This window comes from Pochonia chlamydosporia, chromosome 3 (assembly GCF_001653235.2).
Source record: "Pochonia chlamydosporia 170 chromosome 3, whole genome shotgun sequence".
In the NCBI taxonomy this organism is placed as follows: Eukaryota; Fungi; Ascomycota; class Sordariomycetes; order Hypocreales; family Clavicipitaceae; genus Pochonia; species Pochonia chlamydosporia.
The window spans coordinates 2,038,158-2,059,293 of NC_035792.1; the positions used below are offsets into that span (position 1 = coordinate 2,038,158).

The 21,136-nt window shown below is 50.0% G+C and overlaps 6 protein-coding genes across 6 annotated transcripts; 3 read left to right on the forward strand and 3 right to left on the reverse strand.

Annotated features, from left to right (window-relative positions):
• Positions 1–517: 517 nt before the first annotated feature.
• Positions 518–670, reverse strand: VFPPC_15801 (hypothetical protein; the record flags this gene model as incomplete). Its single annotated transcript, XM_018293554.1, has 1 exon — positions 518–670. The coding sequence occupies one exon, from the start codon at positions 668–670 to the stop codon at positions 518–520; it is 153 nt and encodes a 50-aa protein (XP_018145079.1).
• A 4,518-nt stretch (positions 671–5,188) lies between these two features.
• VFPPC_17722 (hypothetical protein) lies at positions 5,189–5,503 on the reverse strand (the record flags this gene model as incomplete). The annotated part of the gene is made up of 1 exon (XM_022429411.1): positions 5,189–5,503. The coding sequence occupies one exon, from the start codon at positions 5,501–5,503 to the stop codon at positions 5,189–5,191; it is 315 nt and encodes a 104-aa protein (XP_022285551.1).
• Positions 5,504–7,988: 2,485 nt separating this feature from the next.
• VFPPC_04490 (cell division control protein Cdc25) lies at positions 7,989–11,741 on the forward strand (the record flags this gene model as incomplete). Its single annotated transcript, XM_018283837.1, has 4 exons — positions 7,989–8,648; positions 8,720–11,032; positions 11,115–11,331; positions 11,422–11,741. 4 exons carry the CDS (start codon positions 7,989–7,991, stop codon positions 11,739–11,741), a joined length of 3,510 nt encoding a protein of 1,169 aa, XP_018145080.1.
• Positions 11,742–13,109: 1,368 nt separating this feature from the next.
• Positions 13,110–13,957, reverse strand: VFPPC_13648 (glycine-rich cell wall structural protein 1; the record flags this gene model as incomplete). The annotated part of the gene is made up of 3 exons (XM_018291422.1): positions 13,110–13,255; positions 13,327–13,749; positions 13,825–13,957. 3 exons carry the CDS (start codon positions 13,955–13,957, stop codon positions 13,110–13,112), a joined length of 702 nt encoding a protein of 233 aa, XP_018145081.1.
• A 2,295-nt stretch (positions 13,958–16,252) lies between these two features.
• Positions 16,253–17,799, forward strand: VFPPC_04492 (esterase; the record flags this gene model as incomplete). The annotated part of the gene is made up of 3 exons (XM_018283839.1): positions 16,253–16,409; positions 16,552–17,645; positions 17,737–17,799. The coding sequence occupies 3 exons, from the start codon at positions 16,253–16,255 to the stop codon at positions 17,797–17,799; spliced, it is 1,314 nt and encodes a 437-aa protein (XP_018145084.1).
• An 899-nt stretch (positions 17,800–18,698) lies between these two features.
• Positions 18,699–20,195, forward strand: VFPPC_04494 (esterase; the record flags this gene model as incomplete). The annotated part of the gene is made up of 5 exons (XM_018283840.1): positions 18,699–18,726; positions 18,783–18,905; positions 18,967–19,455; positions 19,524–19,700; positions 19,789–20,195. The coding sequence occupies 5 exons, from the start codon at positions 18,699–18,701 to the stop codon at positions 20,193–20,195; spliced, it is 1,224 nt and encodes a 407-aa protein (XP_018145085.1).
• Positions 20,196–21,136: the final 941 nt, after the last annotated feature.

A 21,136-nucleotide genomic window follows, 5' to 3' on the forward strand; every position in this document is an offset into this window, starting at 1 on the left:
GACATCCGCCTTGAACATCACCACAAGTTATCTTACTTATCCTCGTATAATACCAGGACCAGGAAGACGGATTAGTTATAAAGTACGTATGTAGCTGGCCACTTGCCAGTAAGACCGAGTACTGCAGCACGGAAGAGTATATGTCGATGCCGCTAGAATTGGCGGGATCAAGTCTGGCAGCATCCGGGCCTTGGGCATCTGAAAAGTCGGGTGGAGGTCCGGCATGTCGAACGTATATGTAGTCCGCTCCAGGCTTCAATCAGGCGTTTTGTTTGTTGCTGATGCTTGTCTTGCGTGGATGTGGCTCCATTCCGACTTTCAGCTCCTGCTGGCGCAAGCTTCATCCGTAGTCACCTCACTGGTGATTTCCTCTTGCCGTGCCTGCGTCCCTCTGTATTTGCTTCGGCGGCATGCTGTAGACAAGAAGGGTCTGGTAGTTTGACTTTCTGGTCTGCATTTTGACGCCTACATGATGCTCCCTGCTGTGCTCGGAGCCTCAATGTTTCGCTAGTTTTGCCTAAGTGTTCAAGGTTGCGTGCCAGACCAAAGCATGCCAAGGTCTCGTCAAAGTTCTTCCCGGTGCCCCAATCAGGCAAACACTTGTGCTGGTTGGCGATGGGCTACAATTTGGTCGATTTGTCTGCCCTCCAGTGTTACGGCATGGAGCCATAGTCTTTCTCAGTCATATAACCTTACTAAATTGCCCCCATGTGCCAAGTTTAGTGCCCTCCATCGCTGCTGAAACCAAAGGCCATGCCTCACCGAGCGCAAGCAGATATTGTGAGGATGGCAAGAACACACTAGTAGGGAGCAAGTAGAGTTGGACTTTTTCGGCGGAGCCAGTGCCATCGCAATTTTGTCGGTGGTCGTCCCAGGCGAAAAGTTCTAAACTGTCCAGATGCCATGATGGCAAAGCTCCATGTTAATGGCAACCTGGACGTAGACATGAACACATGCAATGAAGCTTCGGTGTCGGGTGTGGGGGATTAAAGGGGCACTGGTTGACTGGGTTGTAGATTTGTTGCACCAGCACTTGCACCAGTCTTGGCCCGAAGTGAACATTGAGGGAAGGACCATGACCAGCATCTGCGGAGTACATCCATCTACATCCATCTACAGCATATTTCCGTTGCCTCAATGTCCTGTCGCCAATTACCTACCTACTTACTCCATACGTTTGGTACTTGCTGAGCAATCGGTAGACTACGAAATCAAAGCTTCAATGTAGATGTTACAAAAATACCCTCGTAGGTAGCGACATTGGCCCCTGAGCAAAAGGCAGGGACGTCACACGGCACTTGGACCATTCCAATGTTGGACTTCTGGGTCCAACATGTTGGTTGTATTCACAGGATACAGTAATACTAATTTGATCTCTCCAAAAAATAAACGCAGTAAAGTGACAATAGCATCTGGTGTCATGAGCCCCCAGTGTGCAATCCAAACGACCAGACGCTAATAACAATGCAAATGCACCCAATTCATGAATGGGCACAATACCTGATTTGCGCCGACCAGTTGCAGTCAGGTCTACGGAGTTGTGCATCTGCGTAATCGTACGAGCGGGCACATATGCACATACATGCAGATATCTCACCCAGCAGCTGAGCTGGTATGGCAACATTGACGGTTACAAGCTGATTGACCTAATGAAATTTAAGGCTTCAGGGGAAGAAGACTTGGGCAACATTGAACTCAGACATCTGGGCTCTCCTGGTCCTGTCTCGTCTTCTGAATGGATGCGAGTTGGTCAACCATCATTGATACGCGTCATGACGCGAACATGCCATGCCTTGTAGTTAGGCTAGTGCGGCGACCATCATCCGGATTTCTGGGGCATTGACAGGGAAAGTCGTGTCTGGTCGAGTGCCCTCAGGCTTCCAAGCATCGGCGCCAGTTGTGGCCAAATACCTGCCAGACACATGTACAGGTAGGTAGTGTACCAGGCCGTAGCGCAGCTAGTTGCGACACCGACCTGACGCTTTGAGCTGACATGGAGAAACTGAAAATTGATCCATGTCCCAGCCCAACACACCGGTGCAAGGCCCACAGAGGTCTCAATTCTCCCCCAGACGGGTTCCATCCCGTCCAGCTCCCCTGCCGCCGAGATGCATGGTTCCTGTCGGTCGGGTGGCAGGTGCGCACTGTACTAGCGGTGTGTCACCGCCTATTCCAGACTGTTCGCGAGTCTTGGTCGGCACGGCTTGCTGCTTGGGCGCGCCACGCCCTGGACTGGGACAACATGGGAGCAATCTCTCTCGAGTCAGAAAAAAAATGGCCCTAATTTTGATGGATTCCGGCGCCGTGATCCCTTGTGTTTCCCCTTGCTTTTTAGTGAGATTGCATCAGTTTTTTTCAAAGTGTGTCCACATGGACACGGCAGAACCAAATTGCCAACGGTCTACGGAGTATCCGGGCTCAACTTGACTCCCTTACTAATTCAATGTTACTCCGTAGCTTTGCGCCTGGTGCCATGTGCAAAACTGGGACCATTCAGCTCCTCCCTGCCTCCTGAGCCAATTTCAGCGCTGCCATGTCCCAAATTCAGGTCAATTTGTTGTAATAGCCCATGAAGTACTCCGTACTCCGTAATAAATTGCACTGCATGCACGGAGTACGGGAGTCCAGTGCAGTGCATTGCTCTTTGACCGCATGGCTGGGTTGTCGCGTCTGGTCTCCGCATGCAAAAAGGCGCCTCCCGTCCCTCCGATCCGTCCCGCGCGAGTCAAAAGACGAACAATGTTTGGTCCACTTGTAGACACGCCATCATGATGGCAGCTTCACACAGCTGGCAATTCCGTGAGGCATGTCCTTTCTTGGGAGATTACTCTATCCAGGATTGCCTTGATTTTCCGTGCTCCGTACCTAGGTATGGACTGGTCTATTCTGTGAAGATACTGTTCTATTCATGCCTTGCCGCAAATTCTTCAAGCCTTGTCGGTAATGTCCGGCGTTGCCCCTTGTCCTTCGCCTGGATTAGAGTGACACAGAATCTCAGCTTTCGAGATCGCCGAACACTCCATTTCGACGTCGATGAGCCTCAACCCGAGAAACATGAGATCCGTACGGAGTACTGTTTGATCGCTAGATCGAAACCCGACAATCCGGACACAGGTGTTCCATGTCATGTACTCGGAGCCTTCGGCCAACCCATGTGCCATTCGACCCGTCTGAAATACTTGATTGTCAAGTGGGCGCCGAACGCTTGGATGTTCTGGTGGTACGGAGTAGTGGCATGAATAGTTGATTCCACAAAGCCCCAGCGGAACAGACAAATATTGACTTGACATATTGTCAAAACACCCTTCGTACAGCCGCACAAAATGACGAAGCGCGATACTTGCCGCTTACGAACAACGGGTCCCAAGGTGACGGGTGGTGATCGTTCCTGGGGCCCCCTTCCTTCCTCTCTTTCTTGCTTCCATGGTGTTTTCTTTTCTCAGTGCGCCAACCCCTAATGTAGGCACCCCTTGGCGTTAGCTGGCTTCACCCAAGGATCAAAAAAAAAGTATTTACGTACTGTTGGACCACACCGGTGAGCGGCGTGTGGCCTGTTTCGTCCCTAGGTGCTTCCCACTTGAATCAAAGCGCAATGTGGCTTCGCTATGTTTAGCTCCCGCTGCCCCTTTTCATTCAATGTTGCCCTTGCCAAGTTTGCGGCGGCGTCATGGCTTGTCTTTTGGGCCATTCAAAGGAAAAAAATTTGCGAGAGCGAGAGAGAGATACAGAGCGTGCAAGAGCAGCCACCCCTTTTTCTCTTATTTCCATGACGCCCTCTCAATGGTTTGTGAGCTCTATGACAATTCCAAAGGTAGGAGTCATTGACCTAGTTGTCAGACAAGCCATCTGCTCCGCAGAAGCAGGAAGCAATGCCAGGCATTAGGGATGACACTAATTACAGGTTATGCAATTGTTAGTCCAGACCATCCGTACTTGCAATCGTCGACCACAGAGACATCATAGCTGGCAAAAAGATACACACTTACGGTGATCGATGCCTAGTGCCGCCACTATCCGCCCGTTTCTGGAACTGTATCGTCGTCCATCAGTCCCTCAATTGCACTGCAGGAGAAAGAGGTACTGGCTTAAGTAGGCAAGTTGTCGAGGCGGCAGGTGGTAGCATGTTGCAAGAGTCCAGAGATGTGCTCAGAGTGCGCGATGTTGACATCGATGGAACTAGTATCGCAATCTCATGCAGCATCGGTATTGAATACTTCAATGTTGACCTAGGTACGGAGTTACATATTCCATTTCCTTGCGGCACCCCGTCTGTTGTTTGTGGAATAAAATAGGCGTCTTTGCTGCAAGAAAGAGCACATCATAGTCACGATTCGTGCAAAGCCATCAACCAGAGGCTCAATTTGGATACATGTCTGGCAGCACCGGCTTCATCAACAGAGTCTAATCAAGTCTGGTCTGGTCAACATTTTGAACATTGATCCTTGAATACAAATGATTTTAATGCCAGGCGGGTCCGCGGCACGCTTCCGGGCTCCAGAAGGACCGCTGGTCTGGCACCGGACCCACGTGGGACGCACCACCATGGGGTCTGTTTACAGACAGAGCATGTGGCTGCATTGATCCGTGCTCACACAGACATCAAACTGGACCTCCTTTTCAATTCACTGCTACCCTAGAGTTGAGTTGTCCTTTTCATTGCACTAGTGACAACCCTGGTAAACAGTAGCGGAATATGAAGATAATCCTGCGACGGAGAATCTCAATCTACAAAGACGGGCCTTACCGTCGACATGAGAACCAGATACCAGGCCTTACTCACCTAGTGACCTGATAAGATGGAGAACGCCGAGAGCTCACAAGACACATTCTACATGCACCAATGACGGTATCGTCACCATATGCCAAGTCATGATATGTAGGCTGTTCTCACAATTCTGGCCTCCCACCCGTCAAGGGCAGGTTGCTTGTTGAGCAGGCAAACAGACGACATGCATTACCGATATAAGAATTCTCGGTCATAACACCGGGGGGCGGTGGACACGAGATCGCCCCCCAAAAATGAAACCGACTTTTGAGTTACCCTGTAGTCCATTGTGAAAAACGATCGCGCCTCACAACTCAACCGCCATATCGCAACATTGAACATGAACGATGATTCTTCAGGTATGTAGGGCGGACGGGGCTGGCGTCTAGTTGCCTCGAGGCGAACCTTATTCGTGCCCGAATGTCAACTCGCATATCTAGCAACATGATAAATACAGTGAAGGAGCGGACGAAACAGACGCAGGCGACTTGTCTGGTCGTGCCACAACGCAGATGCCTCATTCACTATTTGATATGTGACTCGTGCCTCTGAACAAAACCTAGCATACTTGAAACCTGACTGGTACTTCGCTAGGTAGTTTAATGAGGAGGTAGCATCACGATACTCCAGCGAAGGAAAGGAGGCAATGGATGTTGGCACATAATTTTGCGCGACAGACTCAACTGCCTGAGAGACGGACGGGTGCGGGAGGACAGATTGAAAGGTACATGTATTCATGCAGGTAAAGGCAAGGCGTGTCGCGTAAAATATAACCACCCACCTACCTAGGTAGATACAGATACTAGATACATATTTTGCAGACTTGTATACCGGCAAACTGTGACTACACATTGGTACGTTATTTCTGATTGACCATCTGACGCTTCATTTGCCTGGTGCAAATACTCCGTAGACTGGATGGATGGACCTCCATCGGCAAACTTTGGAAAGGTCTCACTCAAGTGCTGGTTTGGTGCTCCGCGGACCAGACCGGACATGTGCCACTAATAAAGTAGTGAGCTTCGGGACCCCACATCACCAGACCCCCATTTGAAGTGCCTGGCCGGATGTCGATGCCTGGCACACACAAGACCACGATGTCAACTGCCCACCAACATTGAAACGTCCAAGTACTTAAGTAACCTCAACGGCTGCTGGGTGTTCAGCCTCAATTGTAGACCACACCAAAAACGTCTGTAGCAAATACGGCGCACCGACCATCAATGATGGCAAACCACTTCAACGTTGTTGATCACACCACCATGAGAGATCCTGCTCCTTGGTTCCACGCCATGAAATGCCACCACACCACCCCGCTGGAATATCTGAAGCACCTGGCCGAACCGCATAGGCCCTGGGACAACAGGCAATCCAGTTCAGGGATGGTCAAGAGTACCTAGGTACCTAGGTAGGCATAAGCCCGAGGCACGGAGTACTGCTTGGGTCCATTGACTGGGCCTGATTACAGGCCGACCACGCATTGCAATGATTCCCGACTCAAACCTGTGGGGAATCGTTTGACATGGGCGCGTCCGGGCGGACTTTGCAACTCCCATGTACCCAAGTACCAAACTTGCGCCCGGGCTGGCCTTTGCCAGGCTGCTGTCTGGAGGTGTTGAGTTTCCAAGCGTGGCCCAGAAAACTTCCGTCAAGTCAGATCTCTTTGATTTATTACCTACTCACATGTGCAAGCCAGTACTAAATGAATATTTGACATGCGCTGACTGCATGGTCGTCGAGGAGGTGCCCATGCACTGGCTCGGCGAGGCGCAAAAAGGACCATCGATGCATGTGGGGTGCCGGCTGGGCCAAGTGTCCAAATGTCCTCAAGTGCTTGTCGATGTGAATTTAGCTCAGGAGACAGGAGCGAGCGGGCAGCGCATGTCAAGTCAATACATGTCTGGTCAAGTCAGTCTGGTGCCATTTGACGGCACCAGACCAGACACCAGCCTGAGCACACCAGACAGCAACGCACCAGACAAAACAAGCATTCGCCTGTCCACTCGTCTCATAATGGGGCCGCCTGGACCTTCCCTGGCCTATGACCAGACTTTGGTCCATGTCTGGCCCTTTTAAGGCTGGCGCCAAATATGAGCCGACTCGCGCACTGCCCCTCAAGTTGACCTCTCTCTCCATGTCCTCCTTGCGCCTCGACACTTTGACCACACAAACTCCTTGAAAGATAATCTAAATACTTCATACAAGGTGGCCGCGAGCGATGCTGACCAGATCGTGCATTGTGGTCTGACTCCCACCTCCGTAGCCCTGTAGCTGCGGATCAAATTGTATCATGTAACTGGCTTGGGTAAATAAAGTATGCAAAGTCAAGTGCATTTACCCTCTAAAGTTCCCAGGTACCTAGGCAACTGACCAGACCAGACTTTGTTCCTTGAAGTCAAGTCTGGTCGTAAAACTGCAGCCAGGTGCCAGGCTCCACAAAGAATGGCCGCGGGTGAATTCGAATCCCATGTCTAATCCCTTGCAACATTGAACCTGCGACGTGCGACAAGACTTGACTTGACTTGCCCACTCAAGTACTGAGTGAATGCATGCATGTGCAGTCAGTTACTCAAGTACCCGACAAGCTTGTTTAACTCCATAACGACAGTACCACCTGTCTGGCCCGGCCCTCTGTCAAGCCAGGCCCAAGTTACCAACTAGCTCCGGTTGAGATTTGACTAAGTACGGAGCTGGTAGACTAAACTAGACTGGAACCTGCCTGGGTCAACTTGAGCCAGCCAGCCAGCCAGCAAGCCAGCCTCACAACCCACAACCCTTCGTCCTTGTTGAACAGGCCAATTCACTGTCTCTCTTTTTCATCTCTCCGCCGACAAGCACGAACTCTGCACACAGCGCATATTGCAGCTGGCATGATCGTTGCAGTTCCGAATTCACAACCTACCGCCTCCAGCTCGGGACGAGGGCTGACTCGTGGATTGGCCATGTCTTGAGAGCATCAAAACGAACGCCGCGTAAAACAAAACCAGAGAGCCACCAGGCCCCCCAACTTGTTCAACCTCCTCTGTTGCGTGCCTTCGGCCTTGGCACGACCGACTTGCGACCCCGACAGCTGACTGTATTTTATTCATCTTCAAGCTTTTGTCACATCAACCATTTCGCGATTCGAGCGTCGTTCCTGCGCATCTGCCGGCTCCTCTGCTCCTGCGAAATTGTGTGCGTTTTGAAAAGCAAACCCCTCTAATCCCCGCACTCGCATCCATCCATGGACGGCATTGTGGGCACGGCGCCGCCAGGCACCATGTACGTGCGGGCATTGTACGACTACGAGGCCGACGACAGAACTAGTTTGAGTTTCCACGAGGGCGACATTATCCAGGTCATCACACAGCTCGAGAGTGGTTGGTGGGATGGCGTTATCAATGGGGTTCGCGGCTGGTTCCCCAGCAATTACTGCCAGATCATTTCCAGCCCAGACGACTTGCCCGAACACGGCCACAACGGCCACAACGGCCACATAGACCACATTGATGACGAAATGGACGAGCCTGAAGCGTATGATGAGAGCTTTGATCACGATGATGATTCTGAAGCAGATGACCCTAGTGGTTTACCCCTCGAGGGCACCGACGCTGGTGACAAATCGAGAGCCGACTTTTGGATCCCTCAGGCCACCCCCGACGGACGGCTCTTCTATTACAACATGATGACTGGCGACAGGAGCATGGAGCTGCCTCTTGAATCGCCCATATCTTCAGCGGAAACGGGCCCGAGAGACCGCGCACATGTTAGCATACCAGACAAGACAAGGCCTCCGCCGGAGATGATGGCCCGAGGCCTAATCCAGGATGAAGATGACGACTCAGCGACTTCTGCCTCTGAAGCCGAAGGCGAGTCCCTCATGTTCGCCTCTCGAGGCTATGTGGTAAGCACCCATGGAGCATGCATCTATTTCCTCAGACACTACCGCGGATCTACCCACTAACAATCGAACAGGGGCGCAATCGAGCTTCGATGGCCGGGGTCTTGTCGCCTTCCACCTCCATGGACTCAATAAACGGCGCGTCTCCTAATCGTAGGAAAAGAAACGATGGACTTTCAAACGGCAAAGCAGGTAGTGCTCAACCTCCCAACATGGCCTCGGCCACTTCATTCACAAGCACAACATATAATCTGCCAACTACCGCGACTGTTCCGCGTTCTTTTTTCGATGACGGCTCAACACCTCCTTTGACGTGGAGTCTATTGGTGTCCAATATGAAACGCGCAATAGATCGGTATCGTGAGGCTATAACGAAGAATAGCCGATCAGAGTATGTTGCCAGAGCTGAAGATATCTCCGATCACTTGCGACTTCTTCTCGCGGCTGGCTCTGGCACGACTGACAATCACTCTGGCCAACCGTCGATCATCTCGACCAATAAAGCACTATATCCTCATTTTCGAGACATGATGTCAAAGTTCTCGAAGCTTGTAATATCTTCACACATTGCTGCCGCTGACTGGCCAAACGCGGAATCTGTACAAAAATGCTTACAAGAAGCAGACGGGGTTCTTCTTGGCGTCTTCAGCTATGTTGAAGTGGCCCGTCAACAACGCGGGGAAGAAATTCCACGGCTATTTCCTGGGTTTGTGATTGGTAGTACTGTTGGAGGTAGCTGGCAGAACAATGGTTTAGGGCCAAGGGATCCTATAACGTCAAATTTTCTTGAAGATGAAGAAGGCTTGGTAGAGCCATCTGCAATTCTGGACAGCAAACTTCTCGAAAGATTGGACGAACAGAAACGCATTTTGGTTTCGAGCATTCGAGAGCTAGACAAGAGCCTGATAACTCCCGAAAAGATCGTATCGTCTCTTCGCCATGAAGCCGTGGGTAACAATGTGTGCTCTGCGGGTGGAAAGGTTGTCGAAACTTTCAAAATGTGGATCGCTATGATTGAGTCAATCGACCTTTCTTCGCTTGGAAATAGCTTCCAAACGCCTCAATTAAGCGACTTTGGCACTAATAAGCAAAGCTTGTATGACAACATTTCGGACTTAATTCTTGGTTGCCAAGCTGTGGCAGGACCATTGGCGGATGAGTGGAGCGAAGTGCGTGGCGAATCTCTGGAAAGTCGCCTGGAATACGTGAGGCAATGCGCAAGAGTTTTGGAAACGAACTCATCACACATTGGGTTTTCCTTACAACTTCTATCCGAGCAAGTGCAAATCAACACGCAGCAGCAGCAGCACCCACAGCAGCACGAGTCCCGCACACGAGAAGACTCAGTCTCGCGAGCAACAATGCAAAGGAGTGAAACCTTGCCATATGAGAGGCCACACCAACGGTCAGAATCAAGGTCCGCACCTGGCAGGCCACCGTTGGTATCTGCACAATCTTTCAGTGATGGTGACTCCCATGCTGGCAACTTCAGAAAAGGCGACTATTCCAAAGTCAAAAAGATATTTGGAGAAGATCCTTCACCGCAGGCTGGCCTGCAAGCTAGTGATGATGTTCCCGAATTTTTACGACTTGATCATGAGAACGATGTGTCATGGGATACTAAGACTGCTTCGCCTACGGTAAAGGGCGGCTCTCTTCTTGCACTAGTTGAGCAACTCACCCGCCACGACAAACTAGACTCGAGCTTCAACAACACGTTCCTTCTCACATACCGGTCATTCACCTCAGCGCGGGAGCTTTTTGAGCTGCTGGTTAAGCGATTCGGTATACAGCCGCCAGATGGCCTTAACCAATCTGATTTCGAAGCCTGGCGCGACAGAAAGCAAAAACTCATCCGATTCCGTGTGGTGAATATCCTCAAGAGCTGGTTCGACAGCTTCTGGATGGAAGAATACAACGACGAATCGAAACAATTAATCCGTGACGTTTATACATTTGCGAGAGACACAGTCAAATCCACAGAGACTCCAGGCTCCGGCCCTCTGATGGCCGTCCTTGATCAAAGGTTGAGCGGAAAAGAAGCCGGTGCTCGTCGAATGATTCAAACGTTGAACCAAAGCACGCCAACACCTATTGTTCCCAAGAACATGAAGAAACTAAAGTTTTTGGATATTGACGTGACTGAATTTGCTCGCCAGCTTACCATTATTGAGTCCAGATTGTATGGCAAGATCAAGGCTGCAGAGTGCCTCAATAAAACGTGGCAAAAGAAGGTCGCGGAAGGAGAACCTGACTTGGCGCCCAACGTCAAAGCCTTGATTCTCCATTCTAATCAAATGACCAACTGGGTTGCGGAGATGATTCTAGCCCAGATGGATGTTAAGAAGCGCGTTGTCGTGATCAAGCACTTTGTTGCTGTTGCAGATGTAAGTTGCACAGATGCTACTCGGCCACCGTGGTTTTGTCCTGAGTTATAATTTGATGATGGATTCCTAATTTGGAGCTTAGAAATGCCGAAGTCTGAACAATTTCTCCACATTAACCTCTATCATTTCGGCTCTTGGGACTGCACCAATTGCTCGATTGAAGCGGACATGGGATCAAGTGCCTCAGCGAACTCAAGGAGTGCTTGAAGCGATGCGCCGGATCATGGCAAGCACCAAAAACTTTGGCGAGTATCGAGAAGCTCTTCACGCTGCTAACCCGCCGTGTATTCCTTTTTTCGGTAAGAATCTAGCGGTTCTATTTATTTTCTCCTTTCCTTGTTGCTGAGATTTGGGGCTCTCTGTGTAATCTCTGACTGATGGTTGCGCAGGTGTCTACCTTACCGACCTTACCTTCATTGAAGACGGCATTCCCTCCATCATTAAAAAGACCAACTTGATCAACTTTGCAAAACGGGCAAAGACTGCAGAGGTGATTCGTGACATTCAGCAGTACCAAAATGTTGGCTACTCATTGCAACCAGTCCCCGAGTTGCATGATTATATTGTGAGCAACATGCAAGCTGCTGGTGATGTACATGAAATGTACGACAAGAGCTTGCACGTAGAACCAAGGGAGCGAGAAGATGAAAAGATTGTGAGGTATGTAGCATTGCGGGACAACGCAGCGTACTATGGTGTATGGCATTGAGGACACTTTTCTTGCACAACCAATGAAGAAGAAGAAGCAGCAGAAGCAGCATCGTCATCATCATCATCATCATCATCACACTTGCCTAACCTACTTACCCTGTGCAAATTCTTGTCGTTTTATCTTTTCTTTCTGCCGTTCATCCTTCCGCAAAGTAAATGAACACTTAGCTTACCTTTTTGTCTTTCTACTACACAGGGTCTTGGCCGAATCTGGATTCCTTTAAGCCGAAGGGGTGCGAACTAAAGAACCTAGTCACCAAATCGAACACCCTCGATCGCGCTCGAGCAAATTGGTCCTCTCAATTATCCAACCAACCAAGCCGAATGGCAGACTCTAGCGCACGCCTCCTATGGCAACAAATGAACGCAGCCGTCAACTCAGCTGAGATGGCTGGCAGACCTACCACCAATCTCAAAGAGCTCTGGACAGGCGGCCCGATCACGGATGCATGTGGTGCCTGTCAGATACGCCTTGACAGAAGCAGTTATGCTTTGTAGTTGACCTCCAGTCCGCCTTGCTTCCCTTGTCAAACCCACATGTATTGTGTGTGGTTGGCTGGGATGGTTGACCATCCTGGCAAAGCTGGAATAGCATTATGCGTACCAAGTTTAGTTTGTCAGCTGTCCCCGTGGGGCCCCGGTCAACAGCCAGAATTTAGCCTATTGATGGCTTAATGAATCGAGCATGGGCGGGGCAGTGCTGTTTGTGGCAAGCGTTGATTTGGGAATATTTCCGTCCAGGAAGCTTGGAGTTTTCATCAGAGAATGAGAGTAATCAGCATCAGTGTTGTTTGCTTATGACGCGACATCGATGTTGGCAGGCTGCCACAGTGTGCGAGGCAAGACTTTACTGTAGAAGGCGAGCTCAAGCTTCCCCGTATACCCAGAAATTTTGGGGGCAAAATTTGGGCTGGCTTCTTTTGGGCGGAGTGAAACCAAAGGTATCAGCAACTGGTTTTTTTTTAGGTATATATTTTTGGTCAGTTGATTCCTGCCTACCTAGTAGTCAACTGAATACGAAGGGTAGGCGAATGCGGTCAAATACGGTAGCAACGAGTCGCAGACGTGTCCATGAGCGAAATATAGAGCCACCTCACATTGAGAACAAGTCAACTATCTGTCTCTCCATATAATGCATTCTCCTGTGATTATGACTTTTTAACTTTTGATATTCAATACGGCTACTGGACAACTGGATGGATGGATATTTCGTGTGTCATTGCAAGGTTTGACAGAAAAAATGGTAGAAAAACCCCTCCTGCTCGCATCATGTATCATACTAACTAACAATTGGAAACATGGGCCATACGAATTACACCTTGCAACTCAAGCGTTGTCCTGCTCCTCCCTCGCGCCGTAGCTCCAATCAAGACTTGTGAATATGCAACTTGTCCTTGATCCGCTCTTTGAGACTCGGCTTTCCATCTTTACCTCCGCTTCCGGAAGAGGATGAGTCGGGCTTCGGTTGCTCAGCGCCGCCTTCGCGGTCGACTCCCTTTGCCTCCATTAGGCCTAAAACGAGACGAGAAAGAAAATGCATCAGTATGAAGCAGATAATAAAGTTTGATGGGGATAAGTCTTACGATCGGCTTCTCTTCCAGCCCCTGGCTTTGTTGCGTCAAAGTCTCCTCCGTCTGCGGCAAGCCCCGTGGTCTTGACATATTGTTCACCGGTTCCTTTGCTTTCGTGGTCCTCTTCTTTAGCCTCACTAGTGTTGGTATCTTTGCTCTTGGCGGATGAAGACTCGGATTCAGTTTGGATGTTGCCGGCGTCTCCACCGTGCTCTTTGGCGATGGCTGCCAGGGGCTTCGGAGCTTCTCCCAGGGAGCTAGGCTTGTCGTCTCCTTCGGTTGAAGTGCTGTTGGGCTCGTCGGTGGCGCCATCCGCAGCAGCACCGGTACTCGATTCAACAGTTTCGGTGTGTTTCTTGGATGTCTCAGTCTCCTTTAGTGGCGTTTCCACGTCCGAAGTGAATTTGGAATCTCTCCGCTCTTGGTCCTGGGGGTCTGAACACATGGATAATGTTAGAGAAACAAGTCCAAATCCTCATCAAAGATAACTAGAGTAATGCCGGTGCTTACCGATGTTACCGCCGTCATATGGTTCGCCCTTTGACACATCGCCCTGTACACCAGAGGCGGGCTCGTCATGTTCTGTGCCATCGCCCCATACAGCTTTTGCTGCGGTGTGTGCCATGCTGCTTATTGTTTCCATGGTGATGACGGATACTGAAGGGGCACAAAATACTGAGTCAGGAGCTGTAGGGCGTGTTTTGCTCTGTTTATGGAGAAGTAGAGAGAGATTTCACAGTGGTGGAGGGTATGGTTTATCGAATGTCGGATGTCAGCAGGCGAAAGGTTGTGTGTTGTTGTCAACGGTGGGCTATTTATGACATGTACGGTTGTACCAGACGTTTTTCTACTTGAGCACGTTACCTCTTTGGCAAGTTTTTAATTACCAGACACCTTTGACTAGAGCCAACGGCGGGGTTCCCTCTGACGTCGTGGTATGGAATGGTCGTCGGAGAGATTGTGAAGATGTGCTATTGCGTAGGGTGCGTTGGGGCGATCAATAATTGGTCTAGATGGGTAGTTGCCTTTTGCCTTTCCTTGCTTCAAAAATGAAAATGCGGCTGCATTTGGGGCTCCTCCATTGCCTCCCTGGTATTTTGGTTCTTTGGGCGGATCATCAAGCTAGGCTAGGGTTCCATAATGTGTTCTTTTGACGCCAACTTGGTCAGCCTCAAGGGAGGAGCCTGGCTCTTTGGATGAAGGCATGGAACCGACATGGCCGGCTGGTCCCCAACTCTTGGACAAGATTTGTGGCAGGTCGTCGCCAATTGGCGTCTGATGAACGCCACAGGATGGGCTGATAGTAGGGACATGCAGAGACGATGTGTCGATCGGTGCGATAAATGTGTTGTGTGCCATCGTGTATGACGTCTTGTGCGGCCAAATCGGGACATTTGATGGCGCCAGTCTGATGTGACGTAATTACATGTAACCAGTGCCAGTGGACAGTAGGTTCACATACATGTATGGGGACCCTTGTGCTGGGATTTGCTCTCGTGTCCATGTCTGGTCTCCGGTTTTTGAGTTCAATGTCAAGGTTGGGGAAACGCGAAGCACGAGGCACTATTTCACCCACCATTTTGAGTCTGACAGGTTGACAGCCAGGCAACCAAGACCTTGGAGACATCACCCAGACTTGGCTTGCTTGTTTGTCCGTCCGGTGCGATGCTTGGCGCTTGGTGGATCAGAAACACCAGATGCAGACTTGGCGGGATGTACGGAGTACAGGCACACAGACTGCCAAGCCCCAACTGTTGCGGGGCTCGGCACGGCAGCGAACGCCGAGGCTCCACCAAGGAACTTCAATGTTGACCTGGACCAGCTTGAGACCAGCATCAGTTAACGGTTTCTGGCGGGTCAAACGGCCGTAAGCCTACGACCTTGGAAGGTAAACCGGACCAGACCAGACCAGACATGTAAGGCTTGTGTGTCCACTTGACAACATGGAACGATGACAGCCCTGTGGTGAAGCTAGTTACATCAATCCTGTTCAATGTTGGTCTGGTCTCCAAGTCTACTCCTTCAAATGTGGGGGTGGGGGATACTTAAGTAGGAGTGTGCTGTTCCAAGCAGACCATTACCAGGCTTGAAGTTGCGAGGCAATAATAAGAACAACCCAAAAAAAAAAAAAAAAAATTAGGTTGCATGTCCTCCTCCCTTATGTCCCCTTTGTAGGAGGATTCGGATAAGCTGCGTGGCTAAACAAAAAAAGTCTGCATCCCGGCTGCAAAAGATACCAGACCAGACTGCTCATGTGTCTGGTCTGTTGGGGACAAGTTGCTGACGACTCGGATGGATCACGCCCTGCGGCTGTGGCACGAGCTTTGCCCCAACCCTTCGACTGGCTGCCTGCTCGTCTCAGTCCCGGCATGGACTTGACCAAACTCGTCTCGACTTGACTCCATGTCCCTATTCTGAGTGGACTACTCGGAATCGAGCTGCTGGGCTGAATCGTAAACTATGCATGCACTTCCGAGCAGACATCTGGAATCCAATCTGCACGCGCGTCAGCATCTAGACCATGATCTTTTAGAATGGAGCCGAGCCGAGTGCTTCAGTAATTGCTTTCCCTCTTCTTAAATCACCAGCGGCAACCTAGGTTCCTGTCCCGACATCTGCGCTTCCTGTCGCATCGAATCTTTTCTCTTTCAGGTCAAAGTATAGAAAACGTTTGCGAGTCACCAACCTGACTGGACGTCTTTTGACTCAACGGCCATAAGGCGCACGACGCACGACGCACGACGCACGACGCACTTGTTCTCAACAAAGTCCGCTCCCCTACCTAAGATACTACTTCACCTGTATTCCGCTGTACGGGTATTTTCGATTCCTTCTTACGCTTTGTATTACGTCGTCCCTCAACTGCTCTTGGCATCGTCCAAAAAAAATACAGAATACCTCTCTCTCGTCCTTCCATGTCGGGTTGCTATCTCAGAGCATGCGAATCTTGAGCTTCACCTTGCCTCTTGTCCACCTCTGTCTTGCGGTTCCCAACCTCAACCAACCGCGAGGCAACGATGAGCCCTTGGACCGGCGGACGCATGTCACGGTCAGGCGTAGTCAACGGCAGCAACATGTTTTGAATCCTCTCTCTTGTACGCATAGTCTCCCCCCCCCCCCCCCCCCCCCCCCCTGGCCCGTTGTATTAGTTTCCTTTGTCACTGCCACTGCACGCGCATCGTATCTAGATCTATGTGTTACTGTTATGGCTGTAGCTAACTTGTCTTTCTCGTCCAGGGGAATATGTGGAAAGGCCTGATATCAAGTTCCCACATCGCCCTGACCATCAAGCTTCTGGATTCATTGCGCTTGGCGACTCTTACTCGGCAGGCATCGGCACTGGGTTCAACGGGACGGAAAACGAATGTCGTCAAGGCTTACACGCCTACCCCATTCTCATACATAATGATCTCAACCACGCCCGAGGTCACCATGATGTTGCCCCAGAGATGCAGTTTCTATCATGCACAGGCTCCACCATTGGCGATATGCTCGCCGGCTCCGACCATAGTCAGATTGATGGCTTAAATGCCACTTCTGGTGCAGATTTTGCACTGCTATCTATTGGCGGAAATGACCTTGGGTTTTTTGATATTATGAATAGCTGTATCTTCCGTTTTTACAGTTTCTATTCAGGGACTTGCGAAGAAGCTTTGCGGAGATCTGAAACAGCTCTCGAGGGCCCAGATTTTGAACATCACCTTCGTCTGGTAATCATGGAAATCCTGGACAGTGTCCAGTGGGAGAAGAGACCGTGGTTTACCATTACCGTTTCCGGGTACGCCCGCTTCTTCAACGAGCAAACCGAAGATTGCGACGAACGGTCATTTGGAGTATGGTGGCGTGGCCCAAAGCTAAAACGAGAACTTCGCCGCAGAATGAACAAGATGGTTCTTTCAGTCAATGACAAGATACAAAGCTCAATAAACGCCATAAATGCCGATTTCACAGAGCCAAGGGTCATGTTTGTAGACTACGATGATCTATTTGATGGCCATCGTTTCTGCGAACCCAACGTTACCGAACCAGACTATTCCAGGAACGAAACATGGTTCTTTCTGGTTGGTGGACAAGACAACCACCAAGGGTTTCAAATACAAAGAGCAGCCTTCAACAAGCATGAACCAATACTTTCTCAGAATTCGCCCCTGCTTGACCCAGAAACATGTTTGTCTCCTGCTCAGAGATCAGGCGATTGGGGTGAGCTGGCGCTGTGTTTAATGTCCAAGGCTGCCAAGGAAGACCCAAACCTCCGAACCAGCCAAGGCGATCTTGTTACCCAAAGCTCCATGTGGTATGTGCCGACATATTATGGCAAGACATTTCACCCGGTAAGTTCGGCGAAATCTAGTCCAGGGTTGCCTGAGATTCTCTATCCCTCGCCCTTGCTACATCCTGTCAGCTAACGAATGTTTGCAACAGCGGACGATGGGCCACATGGCAATTCGCAACAAGATATACGACCTCTGGAGTGGATTGGATTAACTATTCGGCTTGTAGACTCAGTTTGAAATACTTTTGCTTGAATTGTTCAGTTATCAGCGGAGATACCCATGATTCTAAATTGCACTTGAGACACCAGGCGGGAAGCGGAATGAGACTGTGAAAAACATAAAGGAGAGGGGACTAGCATTTGAATACAATAACGAATGGCTGCAACTTTCTGAACATAATAGCCAACGAAATTAAGTCCCCCATGACAGGAGTGAGTGGCATCAAGCCTCCAAGCTCTTAAGCTAGATGTGTGACAAGTGTATCTGCCTCCTGGTTTGGAATTCTAATTCTGCATACTTGCTTGCCATGTAGCTGTACTTGAGAAGTTCTGGAAAACTGACACTCTACAAAATAATTCCCACAAGCGCATTCTTGCGAGGTTACTGGTCAAGGCGGTAGAAAATGCTCATATTTGTTTCCAAAATGACAAAGCAGCAAGTAAATAATTAGCAGGAGTAACTAAATAGTAGCTATATGAATCACTAGGATTTCTACGGTGCCATCACGAATACATTTACCTGACGGAAAACCGCAGACTTGAGCGACGCTGTGACACTGTGAGGCTGGATGCACTCCACAATGTCACCTCACACATGTAAAGTCATCTTCTCCGCAGGTTGACATCGGGTGGGGCAGGCATTCCGGGATCGGGTGTCGGATTATCATTGTTACCAGTGCTGCACGTCGCGCCCGCTTGGGTCACCAAGGTTCCGTGTGCTGCCTGATACTCAACCGTCTGCATCACTGCTTTCATGACGATCATCATTCCTTATCCTTCTTAGGCTTTGTGCCGAGAACGAAACAGACACAATATCTCCTGTGCAGGTGTTACTGTATGCGGCAGCACTGTCAGGTGGCTCAGGCTTGCAGGCGACAATCCCTTGGTCAAGATGGCACCCGACGCCGAATCTCGTAAAGGTGAGCCGTATTTGAGACGTTGTCGAGTGTAAAATATCAGCTAACCACAAGCTTAGCTGATGAACAAACCATAAAAGTTGCTTCAAAGAAGGAAACCAAGTCAGGCACCATCAAGCTGAAAAAGCCTCCGCCAAAGCACAACAAACCAGGCAACTGGAGGGATGGCAGCGTCGTTGAAGGTAAAGCTTAACCGCGTGCGGGGAATAGCCGTTTTACTCCCTCTATTTACGCTATATTTAGATGAGAAAAAGAAGGCCGTGGGCTCGCCCTCGACCTCCGTGGCATCCCCCGGACCAGTAGTAAACCAACTGGACGATACCGCTCGAGAGACGTTTGCGACCGGCCGACCTCTAGAAGATAGTCCCGATCTGCAGCAATGCAAACATTGCAAGAAGAGTATCCTTAAGACTGCCGCCAAGGCACATATTGCACAGTGTTTAAAGCTGAAGAAGGAAAAGGCCCAGAGGAAGAAGGAAGCGCGAGAAGCGCGAGAGAGGGCCAAGGAAGCCGCGAGAGAAGAGGAAGCTCGGAAAGCAGACGAAGAGAACGGCGACGATGACAGCGACGATGACGATAAAAAGGGGAGTGTTGCTGGGAAGAAGGCAGGGAAAAAGCCTGAAGATGAGAAAAAGGGAGGGAAAAAGCGAAAAGCAGAAGGCGAGCCAGACAAAGGCCCTAAAACGAAGAAGAAGAAGGATGAGCCCAAGGCCAAGGTTCCAAAGCCCAAAGGTATAGACAGCAATGCTTCCATGTGCTGGACATTACGTGCATGTTGTTTGGCTGACCAGGAATTGCAGGACCGGTTGATGTGGAAAGGCAATGCGGTGTTATTTTGCCCAATGGCCAACCATGCGCTCGTTCTCTTACGTGCAAGAGCCATTCCATGGGGGCTAAACGTGCTGTTGCTGGTCGATCACTTCCGTACGATATGCTTTTAGCTGCATACCAGAAAAAGAATCAGGCAAAGCAGCAAAGTGAGTCTTTGCGTCTTTTCAGAAGCGGCGCGCTGCCATTCCTTATGTCGTATCAACTTCTAACCACTTTCTTCTGCTTCACTTTCAGAGGCCGCTTTAGATGCGAATGCGCCTATCGAGGACGAGGACGATGCCAACAACGGGCCAGTTGACTCCGATGAGGAAACTGCGGCCGTAATGAGCGCCTTGTCTCACTGGCATCCTCAACCACTCATACCACAACCAGTTTTCGCTCCGATCAAACGACAATATCAGTTATCAAGGCTTCACGAACAATTACAGCTAGCAACAAATGGAGGTCGCACCAACATCTTTCAAGTCACAGGGTACGGCGCTCAAAAACTCCCAGAGGGGCATCCCGGGCTTCTTGAAGGCGAAGACGCTCCGGGTGAGATAGACATCGGAGCATTGGGCTTTCCTGGATCTGCGAGGTCAGCGACCTTTGGTGCTGCAACGGTGTCACAGAGGCGGTCCTCTGTGGCGAGCCGCGGCTGAGATAGCAACACATTATTTCGTGCCTTCGAAGCTGTTGAGGTGGTAATGTGCGGTCATTTTTCAATTTTGGCCGAATCGCCTTCTTTTTGCGGGACCATTTCATGTCTAGAACCCAGTTAAGATTCAGGTGTATAGACGTTTTGGGGAGCCGTGCATGAATTTGAAGGGACTTCTTTCATGTCCCGCTATGAATGGGTAGGTTACAGGGTGGTGTTGCTTCTTCAAGTTTATATTGTTTTAAATACCAACGGGAATGGCGTTTTGGGATGGAGGTATCACGGTTTCACGACGAGAATTGGATGGCTTCTTTGTTTTTTTTTTGTTTTTTTTTTTAAACTTGTGAGGGGGATAGGAGATCGAATACCCACTGAATACGAAGAGCGAGCAGACAGGAAGCGTGACACCTCGGAGAGTCTACTCTGTCTAATAAGAACTACCGGTTTAAACTCGTCATAGGACAAGACGGCATTAGAGACTTGAATTTAAGGAGCCTCCTAGCTCGGGTACTCCTCAACACAAGAGAGCAAATTAAGTGTAACGTGCGTGGCAAATAGCCAACGACATTTCACTCTCAGTAACACAACTTACAATCTTGCCAAGATTAATTTTGCCCTATTATTGCCGAGGTGCTGGGACTTCGTGATTATGAGACTCAAGTGCTGGACTAGGACAAGCTGCTGGCACAGATCCGCCCTATTGAACATCCCGGTATATGACGTCAGTAGCTCTCGGCCCAGCGTCACTGAAAACGAACCTCGGTCATCATGGCCGAACATCCTGTCAACAGCAGCCCGCGCCAGAGAAATGCTTTCCTGCAACAGTATATTGAACAAGCTACCTTCTACCTCCTGTCCCTTGTAAAAAACACGTCGGATGGCATCTTTTCGTTAAGTCACGCAGCAGCATCATCATTATCAACAACAACAGCAACATCAGCAGTA